Source organism: Pelmatolapia mariae, linkage group LG22 (genome assembly GCF_036321145.2).
Source record: "Pelmatolapia mariae isolate MD_Pm_ZW linkage group LG22, Pm_UMD_F_2, whole genome shotgun sequence".
In the NCBI taxonomy this organism is placed as follows: domain Eukaryota; kingdom Metazoa; phylum Chordata; class Actinopteri; order Cichliformes; family Cichlidae; genus Pelmatolapia; species Pelmatolapia mariae.
In genome coordinates, this window is record NC_086245.2 from 10,889,529 (window position 1) to 10,913,649 (window position 24,121).

Genomic DNA, 24,121 nt, shown 5'->3' on the forward strand with positions numbered 1-24,121 from the left:
ATGTGACAAGCAGTCCAATAGACAAACAGTAAGGATACGGAAGCGGTGAGTAGTGTTTTGGGGGAATTTTGGACATCTTATATTTTATTTAATCTAAGTATATTTACATACATATTTTAAAGAAAACGTTGCGTAGATTTAAACCTTTGGTACAGCACCAATACGCTACTGCATATTCCAAAATGTACGTAATAAGTATGCGTTTGATGTAGATCATGTGCTCTTTCGTTTGTAGTTAGCTTGTTCGAAGTGACATGAGGATGATTCATTGACGCACTTGAAGTGAGCTGAGTTTCTAATACAGATATAAATATACCCGGGATGACCAGCTCTAATAAACTGGAAGCTTTGGAGATACTAGGAAGCACAGGGATGATTTCCTGTCGAACATTTTATTGTACTTTCCCATTTATTTGATATTCATTCACATGCAAGGACCACTGACTGTATACAAACATACAGCAGATATCTTTTGACAAACATGGACCAGTGCAATTAGCAACCATGACATACAGGAGTTTAGAAAAAAAGGTTAAATGACAAAGGGGATTTGTAATAAATAGAAGTATACAGCATTTAACTGAATAACAGCAGATATTGCTTATATAGAGACAACATTAATAAATTCATATTGCCGAGAGATTCCAGGGGTCTGTTATTTCTTGGATGTTGATAAAATAGGAAAAACTAGTTCATTTTGTTTCCATGTGTCAGGACTCAGAATGGCAGCTGTCCTTTTGTGTTTTCTCCTGGCTGCGCCAGTGCTGCTTGTTACCTCCAGCCCAATTCATGACTCCGACAATGGGACTGTGCCACTAGTGCTCTGGCATGGGATGGGTAAGTGACTCTGTTCTGTGTTACTGTAGGGATATATTGGAAAAAAATCTTAAAAATGGCACCTTTATAGTATTCACAGAAAAAAAATTAAGCATAAGCCACCTTTCTGAAACCACGCTACAAACCAGTATTCATAATAACCATAAACACACAGTACACCAGCTTATGAGCTGATGCAGAGTGTTTTAAGTTCCAGAGACATATATAAGGGGTTGCTGACTGTTAAAGGTCTGATATGTAGAGGCCCATGCAATTGTGTCATTTGTTTTCTAATTCAGTTTTTCAATTCGAATACTGCAAGTTGTTTAATCAAAACTATGAACGAAAATAAATTTTATTGTGGACAAAATCACAACCAGATTGATTTATGAAACCATGAAACATCCAGTGTTCCTCTTTTATTTTGGGTTAAGAAGCTTTAAGATTGAAAAAACTCACCTAACTGTACATAGTTTCTGTATTATGTTTACACTGAGATGCATATTTAATCTTCAGCTCATTTTTCACAATATGTAAATAGAACTGAATAATTTGCATGTTTTTATGTAAACCTGCCATGAAAAGGATCTTTAAAATCTCTGATGTGATAGTTAAGCCTGTTTTTTGGTTTGTTTGGGGTTTTTTTAGAAGATGCATCCATAGATGTGTAGTTATTGGGATTGTGTTGTGTTTTACACAAAATAATCTAGAACAGTACAAAAAAAGTTAACTGTGATGCCTTTGCCCCCACTATTCAGTGGGGGCACACTTTAATAACTTACCTTGGTAACATGTGATTCATCGATTCACGTTACTTCCTGCTGACGAAAGTGAAAGCCACATGTTTACAGCAATACTGCAGTGAGATAAAAACCTGAGCTGTAATGTGAGAGATGAGGAGTGTGCTTAAAACTGATAGGCTGCTCATTAAATCCTATACTAGATGGAGAAATCCCACCTGAGGAAGTGAAAAGAAAAACACTTTCTCTTCTTCCTCAGGCAAAAAAGACACTACCTGTAACTCAGTACAGAGGATTTTAGAGCTTGAACCAAAGAAGACTGTGCTCTGCACTGAGCCTCTATCTGATTTATATGTATTTAAAATAAGCCATAAAAATACTGTGGATATGCCTGATTCCCTTCAATAAAGTTGGACGATAAGGCTTGTGTTTATTTGTATTTTCTTCATCAGGTGACTCGTGTTGCAACCCTTTGAGCATGGGCTATATAAAGAAAATGATTGAGCAGGAGATCCCAGGAGTTTACGTGCTCTCGGTGATGATTGGAAAAAACATAGTGGAGGTAACCTCACGCTGTAAAGACATTTATGAAAGTGAAAATATTTTCTGTGAAGAAAATGGTCTTTGCATTAGTCACATGGTAATGTTAGAATAGTTCAAGGAATTTTCAGGTATAAATTTATATTTTTGGGCTCTACGTTTGCACTGTTCAAAATAATCCTTATTTTTACCTCGATGCATCTCTTTTAATAAGATAGTTTAGCTCCTCCCTATATAAGGACAACTTTCTTCTGATTGGCTGCCCCTCATAAACAGAAGGTTTTTGGACAGAGATGACCGTATTACAGAGTCACGAACAGAAAGGATAGATGTCTGATTTCATTATTGGAAGCTTTAATTTAATATGAACATGCAACCCCCAAAAAGCCATGAGGTTTTCTCCAGTGAATCATCAGGAAACAGACGAAATACCGATCCTTGCTTTTTTAATTCTACATCATAATCATTAAAATATGCAGCATTGTGCCTGAAAAATGATATTTCTCATTATATTAATGCTCAGAGCTCATTAAAGAATATTTCTTTTTGATAAAAAAACAACAAACAATAATTTAGCTTTAGATTGTGGCAGTGGTAGAGAGATTCGTTGCTGTTTTAACAGAGCTTGAATGTGTTTTCTGTTTTTCTGCTCTGTACTTAAGAAGTTATGAAGACTCACACATTTTTGAAAAGTGCAATTTTTAAAAAGCAAAATCTTCCCCTCATCTCTGTAACTAGTGGAATATTGATAGTATGAAAGTAAAAATTTAAATGGCATTAAAGGTAGAGTGTGTGAAATCTCACCATTAGATTTAATAGATTGCAGACTGTAGAATTCAGCTTTCTTACCCTTCCCAATTAAAGTGCATCACTCACAGTGACTGCAGGCTGTTAGTCTTTACTTTACCTTAGTAATATACTGGATGTCCATATGTATTTACGATTTACTGCTGGACGATTCTGTAAAAATTAGTAAAAGGAGTCCGATACGAGTCAGTGAGTCAGTGAAGCCCACTTCTGTCCACTGACAGCAATACCGAGATGAGTTGTTGAGGATATGCTGAACTTTTCTGTCAGTAAGTGCTGCTGTTTTTGCTGCTATTAGCTGCTGTTAGCCTCTGTTAAGTGCTGTTACCTGGCATTTGCTGCAATTAGCTGGCATTAGTTAAACTCTCTTTGAAATGTATCTAATGTTTTTAATGTCTCAGACACTCGTATGATGTGACAATGTCAAGTTTTTTTATCAAAGGGAAAATGCGATATATTTTTTTACAAATTTTTATTTTATTTAATTTTTTAAGAACACTCTAGCTTAACGTTAGCTGGCGTAACATTAGCTTAAAACCAGCTCTTGTTGTTTAGCTGGCTCATTGTCCAGCAATGGGAGGGTTACGTGTTTAATCTGGTGACGATAAGTAATTGTGAAAATATTAGGAATAAATAAACATGTTTGTGTTTATTTTCATGTGTTTGAGCCCTGGCTTCAGTGAGATGAGATTTACGATGATGAAGTGAAAATGCAGCGGTGGAGGAGGAGACTGACATAATAGAAAGATACAATGAAAATATACATGCAATGTTAAATGGTCATAAACAGTTTGAAAGAACTATTTGTGATCTTTAGATAAAAAGTAACTTGTAAGGCAGTGTTCATCTCGCCCTCTGTATTATATGTGTGTCTCTACAAGGTGAGGCAACACGGCAGCTTCCACAAACAAGCACCCACTCCTGTGTATTTTTAATAAATTCATTCTAAATTTATCATAATGGATTTTATTTTTTTTTCTATTAAAAAACTTCAAAAGATTACGTACTTCCTGTACCTTTTAAAGACGCTGAAGCTGTTGTACAGACTGGACGCATAGATAAAACTTCCTGTAATGCTGTTTCACAGCTAAAAAAATCGCTGTTATCCTATTAAGACGTCGCATTACTTCACTACCTTCAGAAGATGACTCAGGGCCACTCGTCTTCTCACAGAAACACACAGTAAAAGTGAATATATGACATGTTTAATAAAGAACGCCTTTTTTTCTTTAACTTTAACAGTCCCACAGCAGCTTTCCACATGATGTGTGATGGCTCCTATTCTGTGGTATTTGCAGTAGTAGTGACATAAGTTACATCAGAAAAATGGCTCCTTTGCAGCTTCACTGTGTGACTCCTCTGTGTTAATATTTATACCAAACCTGCACGGGTACGGCTTTGATCCGTGGTGACGCCGTAACTTTATCTCTCTGCTCGTTTTCTTCTTTTAATCTGTCACTTGTGATTTGAACTTTTCATGTTTTTCCTCCTGCAGGACACAGAAAATGGGTTTTTCTCAGATGTGAATGAGCAGGTGTCCATGGTGTGCAATCAGCTGGCTCAGGACCCCAAGTTGAAGGGAGGATACAATGCGATGGGCTTCTCCCAGGGGGCGCAATTTCTGTATGTAACTCCTGTTCTGGACTCTGGTTTTCTTACGTGTTATGCGAGAGAAATTGGAAGCTTTGTGTGTTTGAAAAAAACCTAACTCTCAGGCCTCGGCACGTTTCCTGCTCGTAGTTTTTGTCTCCTGACTGAAATGAGGAAGCTCGCTCTGACTCTTTGTCCCGGTTCCTCTGTTCGCAGGAGGGCTGTGGCTCAGCGCTGTCCCTCTCCACCAATGAAAAACCTGATCTCTGTTGGCGGTCAGCACCAAGGTGATACTATAATGATAACTTTAGCTCACTTCCCTGTGAGCAGAGCTGACAGTAAAATAAACCATGTGCTCGAATCATATTCTAAGCTTATAGTACATTTTCTTGTATGGGGAACTTTCTAAGAGGCACTTGGGTATTTTATATTAATGTTAATTACAGTAGATTCTAATTTTGTTCATGTATGTGTTGGAGTAAGAGTCATTTCCTGCTCAAAACGTGATCAAAGCCTTAGACCAAGTTGTGCCTTTACACAGTGACATACATAGTGTAGTGACATTTTTTACCTTTTTTGTAAACCAGATATATTCTGATGTAAAAGTAGTGTTTAGGTTTTTTTTACCCCTCAGCCAAAAAAGGCTGATGAGGTTTTGCCATCACCCCACCAAGCGGGCAGGCGCCGTGAACATGATAACTTGAGAACGGGTTGACGTAGGATTTTCAAATTGATACCACAGGTCAGATCTGAACTCAGTAGTCGCAAAAAAAGTTAAATTGGAAACAAAACTAAAAGCTCTTTTATGATGTAGTTAACTTGTCAAATAAAACTCAGTCTATTGTCATTAATCAGCTGCACATAAAAGTTTAACCTGACTGTGTAGCTCCTTCTCTTTGACGTCAGACTTGTTATTCTGTTCTGCTCTAGTTACACATCACAGGCGATCTTTGAAAACAGAACTCCTCTCCTCAAATTAAACACATTCAAGCCTCTATGTAAAGATGTAAACAGCTCAGTCTCCCACTGGAGACTTATTAAGAGTCTCAAGTGCTTTGTGAGCCAGACCAGGGAGCTATGGGAGTGAATGGTCCAGGTTATTTCCTGACAGTTTTCTATGCTGCCTACTAATTCCTGACAGCTTCCAAACAAGCTGGCATCTTACCCTGTGTGTTTTTTGAATCCTCAGGTGTGTACGGGCTGCCCAGGTGTCCTGGGGAGAGCTCTAAAATCTGTGACATGATTCGTGAAGCTCTGAATAAGGAAGCTTACTTGGGCTGGTTTCAAAAGCAGTAAGTTTTCCGTCTTGCATCAGCCTGTTGTGCCTGTTGTTCCTGTTAAGTCATGTCAAGTATCTTGTGACGAGTCGTTTGTGTGTTTGTGGTTATCAGCCTGGTGCAGGCCCAGTACTGGCATGACCCTTTGAATGATGATCTCTACAAGAAGTACAGCCGCTTCCTGGCCGACATCAATCAAGAGCGGGTCAGTAGAGCCAGAACAGCCCTGTAGTCAGTATCAGGAGGTCGCAGAAGTGTAGACAGTAGCTGTGTTAGGAAAACAAAAAGGAGATTGAGTTTTTTTTCCAGCATCTCGGTGTTTATCAGCAGCTGGAGGACTGAATCTACTCCTTCTCTGCCATCTGCTGATGAAATCAAAGAGATGCATCTATGAATAACTATAGAAGTGGACTTTGGTGCCTAAAGAGTTTAGTTAATCATTAATAAATTATTTATTGTCCTCTCAAAGATGAGTTATAACCATGAAATGTTCTCAACGTACAACACACCTTTATACACTTTTAGATTTCTTTATTTTCCATTAAAACTATAAACAAGTGGGAAAAAAAACAGAAGGCAACACAAAAGGAAGACGGCTGCTGCTACTGTATAAGATACTTAAGTCCAGTGAAAGATATTAATAATTAAAAGACAATGAGATTACACCCTATTAGTGCTTAACAGTCTGCTCCAGGGTCAACATGTCCAGAAAGAAGAAAGTCTGTGTCGTGCCATCAGCGTGAAACTGAAGTTTGCCCACTGACGTAAACTGCTGTTTAGATCGCTAAGAGCTTAACCTTTCATTAGACAGAGGATCAGATTAGACTGTGTGGCTACAAACTGACCTGCAGGGTTATCTCTGCCAATCCATAAATCAATCAACTTCTGAATAATTGCTTAATAAAAACCAGCTAAAGGGCTGTTTCACAATTTCTCATGTTCTCTTCATACTGAGCTACGACACACAAGGAAATGATTTATTCACATTAATTATGTCCTTTAAACTCTTTAAGGGTTCTTTATTAGAGCTGGGTGCTAATTCGTTTTTAAAGGAGTAGCCTGGGATTGTTTGAGGTAGAGAAAGCCACACAAGACACATGGAGACATTTAATTGTATTTATATAATTCCTGAATCTGAGTGATTTTTTAAAATCTTCGTGCACATCTGCAAAGTTCTTTTTCTGTTTGTTGAAAAATGTTTTTGTTTTCTACTAAAGGCGGTGAACGAGACTTACAAGAAGAATCTTCAGCAGCTAGAGAAGTTCGTCATGGTCAAGTTCCTGCAGGACTCTGTGGTGGATCCTGTCGATACTGAGGTACCAAACATAATGCACGTAGTTATTTTAAAAATTAACAGAACTAAAAACACAATGTGAAGAAAAAACTTCAGCGACTTCTTATTCAAAGTCTCTGTGTAATGTGTTGAAGAGATGTAAGCTAAAGTTGAATGAACTGGAGCCAGCCTGTACATTCATGTGATACCAGTTTACACCACAAGATGGTGCAGTGAGTCAGTGCAACCTTTATTTAACCATCAAAGTACGGTACCAGTGGGCTGGTGAAACACCTTGTAAGGAAAGAGCAGTAGCACTTAACTGAAATCATCCCAGCATACACACTGGTAAAATTCTGTCCCCTGATGGCCAAAGTTTTAGCTAAATTCTGCACAAGTCAGTTTCAAAAAATACTTTTATAAAATCAAAGGTTAAAACTGCTGAATAAAGACCAGTCACAGTCTTGTCCCGATTCTTCTCGCAGTGGTTCGGCTTCCTGAAAACTGGCCAAGCCAAAGAGACCGAGACTCTACAGGAGAGCGTTCTCTACAAGGAGGTAATCACTTCAGGTTCTCTGATGAGGGAAGAGAGCTGACGGTGTGAGCAGTACACACTTTGTTATCCAGTGTTTCCTGTGAATGTGAAGGCTAAGCGGTCACAAGAAGGTGGTTATCAGATTTATTTGTCAAACCGCGGTCTCAGTCTGTATTTGAGTATATTTATGTGTTTACATGAAAGTGCTGGTGTGCAGCATCTGCCAATGAGACACATGGAAAATATGTGTGTGCATTTACAACAATATAGATTTTTTATTTTTTTTTAAGGAGCAACTTTATTCCTTCATAATTTTTTTCCTTCGTTGGTTGCAATTTTACACTTTTATTGTTCTGTAGGCATTAATGTGAGATTCCAGAACAGGACATATTTATACTGCAAGTCTGCACACAGACTAACCCTGTTTTTATTCATTATTTGATATCAGACTGTTTGTCAAGTCAATTTATTTATGACTCATCGAAACACAACAGATAGTGACTAAAATGCTGCAAAACTACAATTAACTCAAGAACAATAACTAAAGCTAAATGTTTTTTTATGAATGTGCTTATAGCTAGATTATAAACCCTGGGTTGACTTATCGAGTTGAGGCGAGCACTGAGCCTAACTGGGTATGGTGAACTTGGTTTGTAGTACACGGAAGGCCTGGAGCAGGTTAGCTGCAGCACAAGTTACCATGGCAATGGAAATGAACCACCTTTGTAACACTTAGGATTACCTCGATAAATATAGATCTCTGCTTTTATTTTGCCTTTTTATGCCTTACCAAAAATTCAGAAGCTTTTTGTTTTTTGCCTTAACCACCTTACGATGGTTCTGCATGTAGCAGGATATATCTTAGTTCGGTTTTCTATCAGCAAATGTTTATTAATCAAACTTTGTTGCACATGCCAGTTGTAAAACAGACCCTCTGTGTGTGTGTAGGATCGTTTGGGTCTGGCGGCGATGGACAAAGCAGGGAAGCTGGTTTTTCTGGCCACCGAAGGCGACCACCTCCAGTTCAAAGAAGAGTGGTTCAAAGCCAACCTGCTGCCTTATTTACACTAAAGCAGCTCCATACTGATAGTCTCAGATTGCTGTAGCTGCAGTTGAAATCAAGAGCAATATAACGCCAGTTTAACAGGAAGCTCAAGCTTAGCAGAAAGCATCATTTACTCTTTTTGCACTGATCATTTCCAGCGTGTTGGCTTTTAATCTGTGTCTTGTGATGCCATCATAATTTTAGCAGTTACATGTGCAGTTTACTGATGAGGTCAAACACTATTCATCATTGTTGGCAGGTTTTACGGGGGGTTTTAAGCCACTTTTTTTTGCCTCATTTGGATCTTAACTGAAATAATGCTTCTGTACAAATAAAACATCAATAAAATAAAGACACCCAAATACTTTGATTTATTGCAACATTTTTAATGATGTCTCCAGTACTAATGAGCAGATTTCTGAGTTTGGACCCCCCAAAAAAGAGAAATGAAAGAGGTAAACAAAAACAAGAGACATAAAAGAAAATTCAGCGAAGAGCTCCACAGCTACGAAAGCTGCAGACATGAGAAGGAGCAGGATGCTGATGGTCAGGCTGATATTCAAAGACTATTCATAGCTGTACAGCTGATTACAGCAGGTGTTTCCAATCACTTACTCCAGTCTGTTTTCCTTTACTTTTTAAAATTCACTTCCACCGAGTTCAAACATCTCTTTGCTCTTTATCACACACTTTTCTTAAATGCCTCCTAACATGGAATGTTTTTTTTCCTTTCATTCAGGAATGTCCTGTGTAGATTTAAGTGAAAACTTACTTTAAACCGTTCAAACATCATCATCTAGATGGTTTTATGCTTTAAAAATGATGTTAGAGAGAATGTTTTTGCACAGCTTGCTTTTACTCTGGTTTTATGTGCTCAGAGAACTTGTTTTACATCATTATCCACTATGAGTCTCATGGTTGCAGTCATCATCAGTGGAGATGATATGGATGCCTTTATCCTCTTTAAAAAGGGCTTTTTTTGACAAGTGCTTCACCAGTGAATTGCATATAATGGAACAAACCTTGAGGCCACAACTTAAACATGCCAGCCCCCCAGCTGACCAGGAAGAAGGGAAAGAAATGAGCCTGATTGGCTGCAGAGGAATCAACATTGCCTATTCTAAATTTTGCTCAGCATCATCCAGATAAATTAAAAAAAAAATGCATACAGAGCTTCCCAGCTGTTGGCAAAACTCAAATCTTTTCAAGTGCTTGCAGGGAAACCCTAATTTGAATGACAAGCTGCTCCCTGCTGATTGGCTGGAGGATCTGCTCCAGATAAGGCAAGCAGCCCTCTAATTGGCTTACAGAAGGAACAGTTTAAGCTGTGATTGGCTGATAAGGAAGGAGGGGAAAGGTCTGAATCTCAGTGTACAGTGTGAGAGTTAGCTGGTGGGGTTGTCGATCAGTCAGATAGGACTCTGCAAAAAAATTAAAATAGACGAGTGGGGATGGCGTTGAGGAGGGGCGGCCGTTTTAATATGCTGCCCCAGTTTATCCGGCAATCTCTGTTGCTGTGGTGACGAGCTTACTGCCGTCCCAGACGGTCTTGAACTGCTCGGGTACAGGGATCTCCGTCTGAAAGGGAGAGACACAGAGGGTTTTTGTCAGATCAAACAAGCTTTTTCAGACCAGCTTTGAATTCTTATCTTTTATAGTCAGCAGCTGATCTGCTCGGCTCAGGATGAAGACTCGATAAACGGGCTATTCTGGTTCTGGTCAAAGGTTCCTAGCAGCACTAAAACGAGGATTGAAGAGCTTTGCCCCCCTGTTCTTAACCTCATGTTCTCATTATTTAACAAAAATCCTAAAAGCAACTATGCCACAAACCTGCTCGCCACACTCAGAGATGCACAGTTCAAGGAACACTTCATGGTCTAATTAAACATGCCGAGCATGCGAAGCTGAAAGCAGCTCAAAAGATCAAATGCACACTACTCGCTGGACCAATGTGACCGTTTGCATGTTAACGACTTTGACTTCAAACTTCTGCAAGACTGGACTTTTATCCAAGACCTTTTATAGAGAAATTCATAATTGATGTGTGACGCTTGCCTCACAGACACTAACAAGTACCTAACGAGGCTGAATGTGTTTGTCTCCCCGGGAGAGTTCAGAGCTCTCATAAAGACTTAGTCCTCCTTCTATTTGTATTATTCGATTGGCTTCTTTCACTTTATTTTCATAGTATATTTGATTTTTAACTTGAGGTACGTGCCTACTTGTCCAGGTCTTCATTGAGAAACAGATGTTAATCTCAATTGATTTTCTGGTTGAAATAAGGATTAAATAAAAGCAGCAGCACTGAAAACTTAGTGATGACAGCATTTACAAAGCCAAAAATACCCCATAAGGTTTACAGAAGCAGTAAGGTTGCTTATCACAGTCAGGTGAGGTCCTGTTTGGGTCACGTTAAACTTCCTCTGCCAAACAAATGAAGTCAGAGATACTCACAAACTCTCCATCTTTGTTGGGTACCAGCACGTTCATCTCTGAGCTCTTGGCGCTGACGATCTCACACTTCAGAGAGTCCTTGCTCAGATAAATGTGGCAGCCATCTGTCTTGTTGATGGAGATAGTTGGGACCTTCCCAATAACCTGGAAACAAAAGGAAAAAATGAACAGTAGACCCTTTGGCTGAAAGCCAGTAACTTTATCAGGAAGATGATACACAATGCCGATCTACAATCAGCTTCTACAAATCTCCTCAAGCCCAACACTGCACCCAGTTGACAGTGAAGCTGCCAAAAACTGAGCAGCTTGCAGTTTCCAATATTTAACTACATGAATAATAAACAGAGTTCATGAAAAATGTATAAATCCTCAGCAGAGAAACTACAAAGAGCCGAAGAATGACGGGGCAGCAAAAATCATTCAGTGATCTCGTGAAATGCAACAAACAGTGAAAATTAAACAAAAACAAAAAAAATCATGTACACACCTGGACCTTGACATCCTTGCAGTTAATGATCTCCACGATGCCCACAACGTCATCAAACACCAGGCCCATTTTCTTACAGTTGTCTGTCAGAGAAAAATAAATAAGTATATTTAAGAGAATCTTCTATTCACTTATGGCGGCTGTGTCGGCAAATATAAATAAATGTTTGGGCATTATTATCAGGGGCAATACGAGAGCCCTCGACGTGTGTGTTTCTGAGGAGTGAGTTTCCTTTCTTACCTAAAGTGATGGAGTTGATTTTGCCCTTGACCTGCAGGGTGCTCTTGTTACACTTGAAAGCATAAACCACTTGCTTCAGCTCAGTGTCGCTGATCACCAGGTTCTGAGCATCCTCCTGGTTCTCCTGCAAAAAGCAAATGTTAAGAAAACAGAGAAAAAGAAAGGTCAGTTTGTCTGAGCCAGAAGCAAGTTTAAAAATCTATTTTGGTCATTTTGGCCCCTTCAACGTACCACTTTCCACTTCTTTCCTTCCAGCTCCAGCACAGGGGGGAGCGTACGGGTTGGTGTGGCGGATGCAGCAGGTCTGGCGGCGCTTGAGGCGAAGGGTTTTGGTCCAGAGCGCACCGGAGCGCCCTGACTCCTCAGGTTGGGGTTCTTGTGGGTCTTCTGGTCATCAGACACATGCTTTAGGCCTGCAGAGGTCAGGGAGAGATGAAACATGCACTGTTAGTCTGAGAGAGAGGGAGTGTTACGTCATCCAAAGCACATCTAATTTATGTGATAACAAAAATAAATAAATAAAGGAATGGAACCCATATATTAATAAGTGTAAATGAGCATAAAAGTTTATAACTGAAATAAAAAGGTCCGTCTTAATACACTGTCTGCCCTTACATACTACATTCTGCCATCAACTTATTTGTCCAGAGAGGTCCATCAATACAGATTATTACTCTGTGTAAGGAGTAGTAATCTACAAAAGGAAAGAAGGACCAGAGGAGACTCCTTTATATGATTTACTTCAACAAAGCCTTTTTGTATTGATTCATGTAGCTCTGCTACATGACTACTGCTGCACTCAAATCCTCAATATTGAGGCCAGAAAAACACTATCAGCTCCTCTCATCACTGTTGGTTGGAGCTGTAGCTACCCACCCCGGGTGATGTCAGAGCCCTTGTTGATGGAGGCAAAAAGGGCGTTCCGATTATCAGCACCAGTGTCCCCAGCACCGCCAGTGGGTCCGCTCAGGTCAGCGGGAGGAGGGGGTCCAGGGGGAGGTGGTGGAGGACCTCCAGCAGGAGCGCCACGTGGAGCGGCACCGGATGAAGCTACTGCACCCTGAAGAAGAGGAGCAGAAAACGGTTAAAACAGTGACTTGAGGTCACGGACGACACACTTTTAGCCTTTAAAGCAGGCAAAGGAGAGCACACTCACGAGACAAACTCTGGAGTAATTCTCCCCTCTATAATTTCAAACCAGACTGTTTGCATTTCAGGGGCAGTTACACCACCTTCTCCCTGTGTTTGCCTTAAGTGTGTGTGTAAACAAAAATAAAGTTTATTCTGAAGGGCTAAATTTAGTTTGGTTTATTTTAGCAAAATCAGAGCCCATGTTCAATTCCAGGATTGTTTTGCACCCCAAAAGCTCCTGCTCGGGGGCAGCATTTTCCTTTATTGTGCACCACAAGAAAGGAACTCCCAGAAATACATATGCAACAGGGCGAGCTGCAGAAAATCTCAGAGTTCCCACCTCTTACATGCAACCTTTTTAACTCTAAGTACCAACAGTACAATTTTCTCTAATGCCAAAGCCCAGTTTGCACTGGCACAACGTATTAGTAAAACTGGCCCTAAGGTAAAGGTGTTAATTCATGAGTCAGGTTGCATTTGATCACTTGAGAGCTGCTCTTTATGTTTTAAGTTGCAGCAATTTCCTTTTAAATTTTTTTTCTCTCCTCCTTTCTTTGATGGAAACTCACAGTCTTGCTCCAGGTCAGTCCGGTGGTGTGGTGCTCTTTGATGTAATGCTGCAACGCAGTCCAGATGGAGATGTAGGCTTTCACCCAGTCCACGTGCACCTTGTCCCTGTGAAGACGACACATGATTTTATGGCATCTTTTTTAGCTCTCGCAATTTTTCTTCCTTTACTTGGAACTCATAACACAACTTTATTTTATTTCATTTCAGATTTTCTCATTGTGCAAACTGACTGCCTGCTGTATGACATGTGAACACGAGCTGAGAGCACGAACAGTCTGCCTCACTTTCAGGCTTTTATTACTAGTTTAAATCCAGGAAGTCTGCCACCGACATGCTTCAGTGTATCATGTGGCAGTGCTGACTCAGTAAAACCATGGGGTACCATAATTTCAAAAAGGAAAGGAAAGGATGGAAGACAGATGGGTCGAGCAAACTGTTTGGCTGCATTTAAAAGTTCTTTTGACCCTTTTGTTTATTAGATATTTCAACATAAAAAGAATAAAAACATATGATACAGTTTAAAATAATAAGAACAAACAGTGAAAGAAATCCCAGCAGCTTTGTATCCAAATTGAATTTGTACGGCCCATCTGCTGCGGACAATGAGGGAAACAGGCTGTAATAATGGAAGTTTTACTGACTTGTCCTTGTAGTCCTTCAGCACGCGGTTGGTGTAGAACGTGGCGGCGTCCTGCATCTCCTTAACGTACGGGCCTGGTTTGGGAGCCTGACACGAAGTAAAAAGGTTTAGATTCATTTCATAAAACACAAACAGTCACATTTGCTGTGTTATATTTACCTTTCTGTGTAATGTTTTAGTGGATTTTATTTACTCACATTTTATTTTTACAGATTGAAGACAATACAAGAAGCTCAATTTTAACAATTTATAGCATTTAATGGCTAATTTAGCTCCATCTATGTGTGTAGTTTTTACCCAACTGAACCAGTTTGTTTTGTCATAATGCATTTATTTTATTGAGCAGTCCAGTCCACTTTGTTTAAGCATTTTGATCTAGGTTGTACTTAATGTTTTTGGCTGCTGTAACACAGGAACTTCCCCAAATTTTGGGATAAAGAGAGCCAGTCTTATCTCGTATATCATGGGTGGGAAACCATTTAGTCCAAATGTCCACAGAGAACGTTAAAACAAACAAAAACCCCAAACACTGGATAACTGAGTTTGAACTTAGTAAGATTTTAATTATAACCTGTAGCTAACAACTTAAAAGCACAAGCACCATGTCAGCATTTTGATTGCTGGTAGATTCCTACCTGACATGTACCACTATAGAGGTCACTTGATGAAATAAACAGTATTAAAATCAACTTAAACAGCAGTGGAGAATCACTGCAGTCATTTGCTTTGACATGCCTCCTGCCCCTTATTGTTTTGTTTTCCTTTAGGACTCTGTGGGTCCGGTTTTTCCAGTCTGTCTTTTAGAGTCGGATTAAATGGATGCAGAGCCGTCGGGTATGTTTGAAGAAAGGGGAAAGTATAAAACTAAAGCTCAACATTTTGAGAAATTAAAATCTTTGCTTCCCCACGAGTGAAGCCTTTAATTAAAGACTAATCCATCCTACTGCCATAAAGCTACACCCACAAGCTTTGCAAAAAGAGGCTTTGTCCAAAGGTCACAAAAATCAGTCTCAACATGACTAAAAAAAAAAAAAATAACTAAGATAAAGACGTATTAATCAGTTAATCAGCTTCCTTGTCTAGTTCTCATTAGCAAGAAAGAAAAAAAGAATGACTGTTCTTCTGAAATATGTATTGCTGTCACAAATGTTTTGCAAAGCAAATGAGAAGTTTAAGGATACAGAGGTAGGCGGACAGAGAATGAAGACATTCATTATGTGTATCTGAAAATCTGATCCATTATTCATAAGTCTCAAAAAAACAACAGCAAACAATGAATGAATCATTTACTGTAACAGCAAAGCTCTGTTGTTGGTGCTTTAATGTCAGCCAAGAAACCGTCGCTCATCAGAGACTGTTGACAGAATCAAAGAGAGGCCTGTTTCTGCCCATTATACACTCATTTACACACACACACACACACACACACACACACACACACACACACACACACACACACACACACACAGAGAGAGGTGCCAAAACGGCTCTTTTCCTGCCCGTTAACCTCTCTCAGCCCCTGGACTCACCATAGCGACCCATCCAAGGGCAGGCACGCTCTCGCTGACAGCGGAGAGGTGGTTGAACAGCGGTGAGCTGCGGTTCTGCTCCCGAAACGCCTGCACCTGCTGGATCACGCTGGACACGGGCTGCAGGAGAGTCGTCAAAACTGCCTGAAGAGTCGAGAAAGGACAAAAGTTTAGCACTCGATAAGGATTTGTATTGAATTGTGTCACAACTGGAGGAAAAAAAGAAAAAGGAAGAAGAAGAGGAAGAAGAAAAAAAACTCTTCAAATTCTCCAACTTCTGAAGCAAATTAACAAGGCCAATAATCCCGCTAAGCTTTCTCCATCACAACTAAGCCGAGCTTGAATATTTAATCTTTACAGCAGATTTTTAAATCGAAATATAATGAGGCAGAAATATCACAACACAGAACCTGTACAGAGGAGGGGGGGGGGGGGGGGGGGGGGGGTTCGTCCATTTAAACTGCAGACGAACACAATAAATAATGCACAAAGTTGAAATTGATCAATCAATGCGGTGCTTGCTCAACTTAAAGTTTTACGAGTGTGTTTAACTCACATCAGAGGGCTTCTGGGAAGTGGAGGCTGTGATGAGAAGCTGTCTCTCAGTGGCGAACCCCTGCTTCATCATTTCTGCCTAAAAGAGGGAAAGAATAGTTACATTAATTTATCATTGTGCCATTTTTTAATCATCTTTCACAAACACTTAACAGAAACTGCTTTTAAGGGGCTTCATATTTAGAAATATTCAAGTCTTGCCAACAGGGAAAATTTAAAACAAAAAAAACAAAAAAAACATGGACTTGGAAAATGAGGAATGTCACTGTAAATGTAAAACAATGCTGTATAAAAGAAGCGATTAAAAGCAGCAGCGTCAACTGCAATTAAGAGATTTCCTGCAGAGTTTTGCATGAAGCACAAACGAAAGGCTGCGTTAGTCCTTCCACAGGTTGCACCCGCTCCTCTGATCTGCAGGTGGAGGCAATAAACCAAGAATGTGCTCATCAGGAAAGAAGAAATGTTTACTTGTAGCCAGTAAATATTTCTACAATGGCTGCTGCAGTTAAAGTAACCCTTCAGAAATCATCTTTCCTAGGAAAGAATTAAACTCAGCTCTGGTAGGACTGGTGACCAGTGCCTCATGTAAATGTGTAATGTCTGAACTCGTGACCTACATGTTTCTGGACGTCGCCCCCTATCTTCTGGCTGAGGGAGAGGTACTCCGCCAGAGGACCCTTGATGATCTCATCGAAGCCCTCAACGTGTGCAGATACAGCTGCAAAGATAAAGAAGATTTCAATTCAGATTAAAATCTGGCAAACACTGAGGCGGATTAAGGAAACAGATTAGAGAGAGCTGACGTTTGATACACAAATGCAAACTTCAGCCACAACAACTGAAAACACTTTAAACAGCAGGTAGGCAGAATATCTAAACTGTAGGTGGATACATTACACACATTACATTAATGTGGAACTGATATCTTTACTAACAACTACTCGGGTTGTCTAATCTGCATGAAATTCCCCAAGTAATGCTCAGCACAGCAACGCTTTGCAGTGAACCATGGCTAACACACCAAGAGCAGCTAAATCTACCGCTGCAGAAGCCTAGCTGCAAACGCTAACAGTAACTGACTGAAAGCCATAATTAACAACATCAGAACATTTTAGTGATAAATCACCCCACTCAGTCATCGTATGTGCCAAAATAATCTAGTGGCTTTTGTGAGCTCAGAAGCTGACTTCAGTGCAGTTTTTTAAATGGACTAACAATGAGGTGGAGTTGTTGCTGCGAGTAACACAAAAGTACAAAGTTGCAAAAGCGAGTGAGAATTAAAGAATTTGAAGAAAAGCTATCTGGAGCATTTACAAACTGATATTAATCTTTAATAGGGCTGTCAAAATTGAGCGCAAATAAAACAACTGCTGTATATGCCCTCCGCTATCTTAGTTTAATTGGTCACATGACTGCATCACATGACTAAAATCTGTCATCGTTTTCGAAAAGGCTCCGGTTTCGCTGTCCACCCTGCCAGAAGCTGACTTCAGCGCAGTGATTCATTTTCATGTATTAATGCAAACTTTACTCACTGATCTCTACACATATTATTCAGTGTATTCTTTAACAGTAATACCTCCTCCATCTGAACCTCCAGCGCTGCCTCCAGGGCCTGACATGGCCTCCAGGCGGCCCACCGCCACCTCCAGCCGCTGCACCAGACTCGCCAACTCTGCCATACCTGTCAGAAAGAGAGGACATTTTTGTGTTTAATAAAAAGGCTAGCAGTGTCACGCTGGCTACCACTATTGGGAGGGAGGTCCCAGGGACTAAAACACAGGAAGAAAGAAATCACGATAGAAAATGATCATTGATCCGTCCTATTTATATACAGTTAGTCAATAGTAACATAGACAGGAGGATGCATTTCTTTAGAAGTGCTTGCTTGCATTGATCTGAACCTACATTAGTGAAGTAGTGCAGAACTACAGAAATAGACTAAACTGAATCACTAAACTGCCATTCAGTTTATCCTTCATCAGTTTCGATTTGAAAAAACAACTTTATTCAGTATTGCGATCCCAGAACCTGTTTTTGTTGTGTTAAAACTACAATGCAACGTGTTTTAATGACTTCATTTGGCTCTACAGCCTGACTTATCATCTGCTTCTTGGTGTTGTTTCAAGTTTTTAAATGAGCTGCAGCTCATTTAAGGTTTGCCTGTTTAAACCAAACTTTAGAAGAAGAAGTCGATTTCTTATTGTGAATTTTAACATCTACAGATCACTTCTTCCCGAACAAGCCACCAAATCCTTTGTGTTTATTACACAGTTGTTGTTAACACTGTTTTCATAGGAACTTTCTGTTCAAGCTAATTGGGGCCTCGATTACACCTGGGACATGCAGTGAAGGAAATTACTGCAATTAAAAAAAAAAAAATTAAAAACAGCAACAGTGCTCTGAATGCTGCCCATATTTGTCTTTTGTGCCAGAAACAAGTTTACATGTGTGCATTTACTTCAACAAGTCCATATTTCAGGTTTAGATCATGTTGCAATAGAATATCGGCAATAGAATAGAAGGGCTATTCTATTGCTGCTCTTAAACTTCTTCATAGCAATATTCTCCAGAAACTGTGTGGGGAAAACAGTAAAAAAAAAAAAAAAAAAAACCCTGATGTTTCTGATTATCAATATTAATAATTATAATATAGGATAAAATCAGTGGTGGATCATTTGAAGCTTTTCTTTTTCTCCTAAAACTAAACAAAGCATTTATTGCTTAATCCAACCAGTCTCCAACAGGTGCTTTTGCAGAAACTTTAAAAGCTTTAACAACATTTTGCGTGCATAACAACCTCCTACAGGTCACAACTAACATTTCAACCACATACGGCAAACAGTTGGATCCTTCCCCATCTGACATAGTGCTGACATTTATTTATTCATTTAATAAATAAATCCCTCAAGTTAATTAGACCTCATCCTCAATATAATGTACCCCTCCACACCACTATTACTCAATGACCACAACAACAGATTTAAATTATAATCATGAATTTTCTGACTTGCTACAAACCAGACAGTACTAGCTTCACAGGAGTACTAGATAAAGAGATTAGCCTCTACTCTTATCCCCTAGGTTACTTTAACCACAGGTTAAAGTTTCCATGAGTACACGACTGTCTGCTTGCGTTCATGTGGTGTAAATTCCATCAGTCCTGAGCCCGAGGCTCTCTGGGGACATCCACGGAGACACTGCACCAAAATGCACCAGCTGCTAAAGCAACACCCATACACTGTTAAACTTTTAACATTTTATTCCTCTCCTTTTTTTATGGTTGTGACTTTAAAAATCACAACCATTTGTGATTTTAAAATCTGGATGTCAAACCCAGGACCATCTGTGCATAAGGTGAATGTGTTAACTACACTATGAAGCCAATGATGTCACCAAGAGCCAATATTAGGAAAAACTGAGTATTTAGAGTACTCTAAAGCCTGAATTTTTTGGCTCACATGGATCACTTGCACATATACTGAAGCTTCAGTCAGGTCTGAAGACCGGTCAGTCACTACCTGGCAACCACCAGATGGCTTCCGATTGTCCAGCATTTTTATGACAAGGGTTACACTGTCGCCTCTTTCTTTGGCAACAAGAAAGAACTCTGAAAGGTTTGGCGCTTTCATTAGTGATCACATGTAGCTCAACAACTTCAGGTAAACTGTTAAGTTTTGTCTGTTTTAATTTGTCTTACTTCCTCTGAAACGGAGCGCTAATTAAAAAAAAACAAACATTAAAAACAAAACATTTCCTGATGCTTAGGCATCACACAATCAAATGTGATTTTGGCACATTTTTTCTGGACAACCCTACACCTACATTTCCACCTTTGGAATATTACAGGAATGACTACTTTATTAACAATGATGTCAGGAGATGATAAAACCCTCCCATTAAGAAACAGCACAGAGTGAATTTCAGCTGGAAATCAAACCGTCTGCACAGACATAATGAAGATTTTGTCCTGAATCGGCCACATGGACAGAACCCTCGACTGTTTGAATAAATGGAGCCAAAAGATGTAAATATGCTCATTTGCAAGCTTTAAGGAAGTCACAGAAAAATCCACCTATTAGTGTTGAGGTTGAGTAACAAAAGAGGAAGAGCAGGCCAGAACTTGCTGCGTAAAGCTATGTAGATCGTTGCGAGTTACTACAGAGAGATCCCAGCTAAGAGTTTTAAACATGCAGGTACATCGCACAAGAAAACAACTTAAGGTCAGCAGCACCTTTGGAGCAAAAACACGCACACTCCTGATTTAACTATTCAAAAGACATGATTAACTGACTCCAATCCAAGTCTAACACATAAAGGAGTACTCACAGATCCAGACGCACACCTGAAGAGAAAGGCTAACATTACATGAGGCAGACACTGCCCTTACCTGGGCCACTGACAGCCCCTCCAGTCTCGGGTCCTTATACCTGGCTGTCGCTGAATGGATCCACACAGACCACTCTCACTAATGAGCAAGATAAAGCTGCAGCCAACATCTCACTTTCACTCCTCAGTGAAATCTTTACATATCAAATGACTGCGATGTTAAATTTTTGGCTGTGACCAGCTTATAAAGTCCTTCATGTTGAGAAGCGGCACTCTGAAGATGCTCTGAAGTCATATCAATGGGTGTTCAATACTGTTCCAATTAGCCACAGTCACTCATCGGTTTATCAACAGCAAAATAATCAGTAACTATTTTGAGATTTGAGTTATGGTCACTAAAGCAGCCATTTAGTTTAACTTTGTATACTTCTCTTTTCCTTCCAAAAAGCTGATTGTTCATCTGCTGAGGTTTCAGACAGATCTGATGACAACAGCGTTTTCTTACCCTGCATCTTAAACTTAAACAAGCTTTTGCATGTTTTTTAAGTTTAAAACCATCATAAGGAACATGGTGAACAAGATGCATGGATCTTTTTCCTTAAGAACCAACTTATTGTGGGGGGGTTTTATGTGGGTGTATATCATGTGTGGATCTGGTATTTTATGTTGCATTTGTTGCAGTTTTAATAATGCTTTGAGTCTGCATGACTCCTACCTCAGTCGGACTTCCTGGTTAAATAAAGGTAAAATACTGCATCACTAAAAATAATTACAGCATTTCGACTTGATTTCTGATCATTAAATAGGAGAGGCAGTCATGTACTGCATTATATCAACCCTGAGGCTGTTAGGTGAATCCATTCAATAGAGTTATCAGCAGGTGAGGTGGCAAGACATTACATAAAGTTATTTTTAAAAGACTGCAATATTTCTTCCTTTTACAGCAGACTGAATAAGAAGCACACAATACCTAAACTTCCCCTTTTCCTCTGTCTTTCACAGAGAGTTACGCATTAATTTGTGCAGCAGACTCTGAGATGAATTAGATCACAGCAGGAAACAAAAGCCCTCTCTACCCTTGACCCACATTCTGTTTAGCACCACGGCAGTGAGCATTTATACCTGCATATACCAGAGTCCAGCACTTCCTGGTCTCATGAGACATGACTCACCTGCAGCACACGGAGGGAGCGGCTCGTAAGTGGTGTAACAGCTGGGAAAAAACAAAACAAAAAAAACAACACAAACCCAGCCCTGTAGATGGCTAACTGATGTTTACACCAACACTAACAAACTTTATCCATATCTAGCAAATTGCAAATCCCAGAGCAAAGCACATTTGAGTTTACTTGATGTCCAGTTACTTCACTTCAAATGCTTATTTTTATGTGCACCAAAGCAAAGTGGCGGCGTAGGTTCGGGCCAAGTGCTGACCACCAAGGAAACGCTACAGACGAAGACAAAACCAGAGACGTGACGGCAGCCAGGGAGTCATTCCTTCAGTTCTATTTTCCTTAGATTAAAGCTAAATCTGTAGCATGTACAATTATAGAAGCTTGTAGTTCATACCAGGAGTATGAAGGCACACTTTCAAACAGTGCAAACAAATGACTGATGCTGCAATAAAACTGGGAGTTTTGTAAAGTTGTGGCATGCTCTTATCTCAATCATTTGGTGTAAAGTGATCATAAAGCTCAATCAGCGTGGTCTTCCTCACGTAGTTTACATATTACATTTCTTTCTTTTTTTTGTCTCAACTTATGCAAATATTAAAACTCAAACACATGAGTACCATCAACATCCAACAGGTGCATTTACTCCCCTTTTTATTCCCTTTTGGGCTGGTTTTTCAGAACAAACCACTGCACAAACAAGAGTAGGTGTGGTCAAAAGCCTGCCTTTAGCAACTTTAGCTTTTTGTACATTTCCACGCAGTGCACTATGGGAAATTAGCTTAAAAGGAATCTACCTGTCTCCTTGCAAATAGTGACCCCAGTCTATGCAAAATCTTAACGTCTGACTACAAATTCCAAGTAGTCTTTAGATGAGGAGTGGCAGTCTCTCATTAGTCTTCTAGTGTATTGTACTAATGAATAATACCTTTGTAACTAAAAATCTGAAATCTGCCTATAACCCTATCAAACTGATCTCATCGACCTCATTTGTTGTCTATATGGAAGAAATGTTGTGCACAGAGCTCCCATCAGCATGCAGGGGCAGTGAAGTAGGTTAGTTAGGCCTGTGTGAGGGTTTGTGTGTCTGCCTGGGGGCAAGACGTCCAGACATAAAGGAGCGAGCGTCCACTCCTGCATTTGCAACCTTAGTTTTTCTTCCAAATCTATTTGCATAGGGAAACACTGTTTGTAACCGTGGCAGACATGGAAAGCAGGGCGCCCTCCCAGACCTACTTCGGTGGGCTCAAAGCTCAACCAAATCGCGCTCAAGCCGCTGCTGATAATGCGATCACCGGCTAAAGCTAGCCGTTACAACTTTAGCCCCACCACTCAAACCTCAGTTAAACATGAGTGGGAAAAGAAACAGTTTTTATTGTGTACTCGTGGCTCTTGAGGTTAAGAAACACCTTTCTCAAGTAACGTTATAGTGTCCTGAAGAGTTACAGATTAAGAAATAGCATTAAGCCGTCCTGAAGAGTCGTTACACCGCTTAGAAATTATTTAAAGGGGGTACAAAATGTGCCACAACACCAACGCCGACAACCAGAGCTAGCTAACGTAACCCCAGATAAACCTCTTCTTTTTTTAATTACACCACCTTATTCATTTTTATACGTCCCCTCCCTGCTGTTGAGCGTCTGCTGTCAGTTCGACTATTTCCTGGATTTTTTTTCATCTCTCTCTCTCTCCTCTGAGACACACACACACCCCTCCCTGTGTCAGCTAATGCTGCACTACTCTGCAGAGGAGGAAAGGGAAGGGAAAAAAAGACTAAAAAGAGAAGTTTCCACTTTTAATAAGAGAGCACAGCAAGAAGAAGTAAAGGCTGACTACAGGGCTGCAGACATGTAAACGGTTTAAGTCAGACCAGCGTCAGCTTTTGCGGCTAACCTCGGCTAGCCGGCTGCGTTAGCATCACACCGAACTCAAGATGTAATTTCTGAATGATTCTCGGTGAAGGAGGAAGCGGCTGTGCGCTCTCTCTCTCTCGTCTCAGATTTGATTTTCCGCTCCTGCAGAAAGCCGTTAATCGAGTCACAAACCCCGCAGTGCAAATACCGAAAAAGACAGCACACCGGCTGCTTACCTGCTAAACTGGTCGAGCAGTGATTCGGTCCTTTATGTTGTCGCTGCTGTGGGAGTGTGCAGTAAGCAGACTGGGCTTCGTCTCTTTCTTCCTGTATGTCGCTGAATTTACCCAGCGCTCACCGCGCCACGTTTCCGCCCTTGTTCGCGCAACTAATTCCTTTCCCATATAAGGAGTGCAAGAGGCAGAGGGCAGCAATATACGAAGAGAGGCAGAGGGGGAAAACATAGAAGAACTAAGTACTTTTCTTCCCCTCGTAACAACATATCTGCAGGCAGTGAGATATGACATCATAAAAATAA

The 24,121-nt window shown here is 40.1% G+C and overlaps 2 protein-coding genes across 2 annotated transcripts; one reads left to right on the plus strand and one right to left on the minus strand.

Annotated features, from left to right (window-relative positions):
- Positions 1–3: 3 nt before the first annotated feature.
- ppt1 (palmitoyl-protein thioesterase 1 (ceroid-lipofuscinosis, neuronal 1, infantile)) lies at positions 4–9,365 on the plus strand. The gene is made up of 10 exons (XM_065470544.1): positions 4–45; positions 715–837; positions 2,009–2,118; positions 4,399–4,526; positions 4,710–4,780; positions 5,683–5,785; positions 5,885–5,975; positions 6,988–7,086; positions 7,529–7,600; positions 8,527–9,365. Exons 2-10 carry the CDS (start codon positions 723–725, stop codon positions 8,647–8,649), a joined length of 912 nt encoding a protein of 303 aa, XP_065326616.1. The 5' UTR covers positions 4–45; positions 715–722; the 3' UTR covers positions 8,650–9,365.
- On the minus strand, positions 9,000–23,947 carry cap1 (CAP, adenylate cyclase-associated protein 1 (yeast)). Its single transcript, XM_065470542.1, has 13 exons — positions 23,820–23,947; positions 17,809–17,913; positions 16,847–16,947; positions 16,231–16,308; positions 15,675–15,818; positions 14,147–14,232; positions 13,505–13,610; positions 12,681–12,864; positions 12,036–12,217; positions 11,805–11,928; positions 11,565–11,647; positions 11,078–11,221; positions 9,000–10,201 (listed from the first exon to the last, which is right to left on the minus strand). The coding sequence occupies exons 2-13, from the start codon at positions 17,909–17,911 to the stop codon at positions 10,118–10,120; spliced, it is 1,419 nt and encodes a 472-aa protein (XP_065326614.1). The 5' UTR covers positions 17,912–17,913; positions 23,820–23,947; the 3' UTR covers positions 9,000–10,117.
- Between the last annotated feature and the right edge of the window lie 174 nt (positions 23,948–24,121).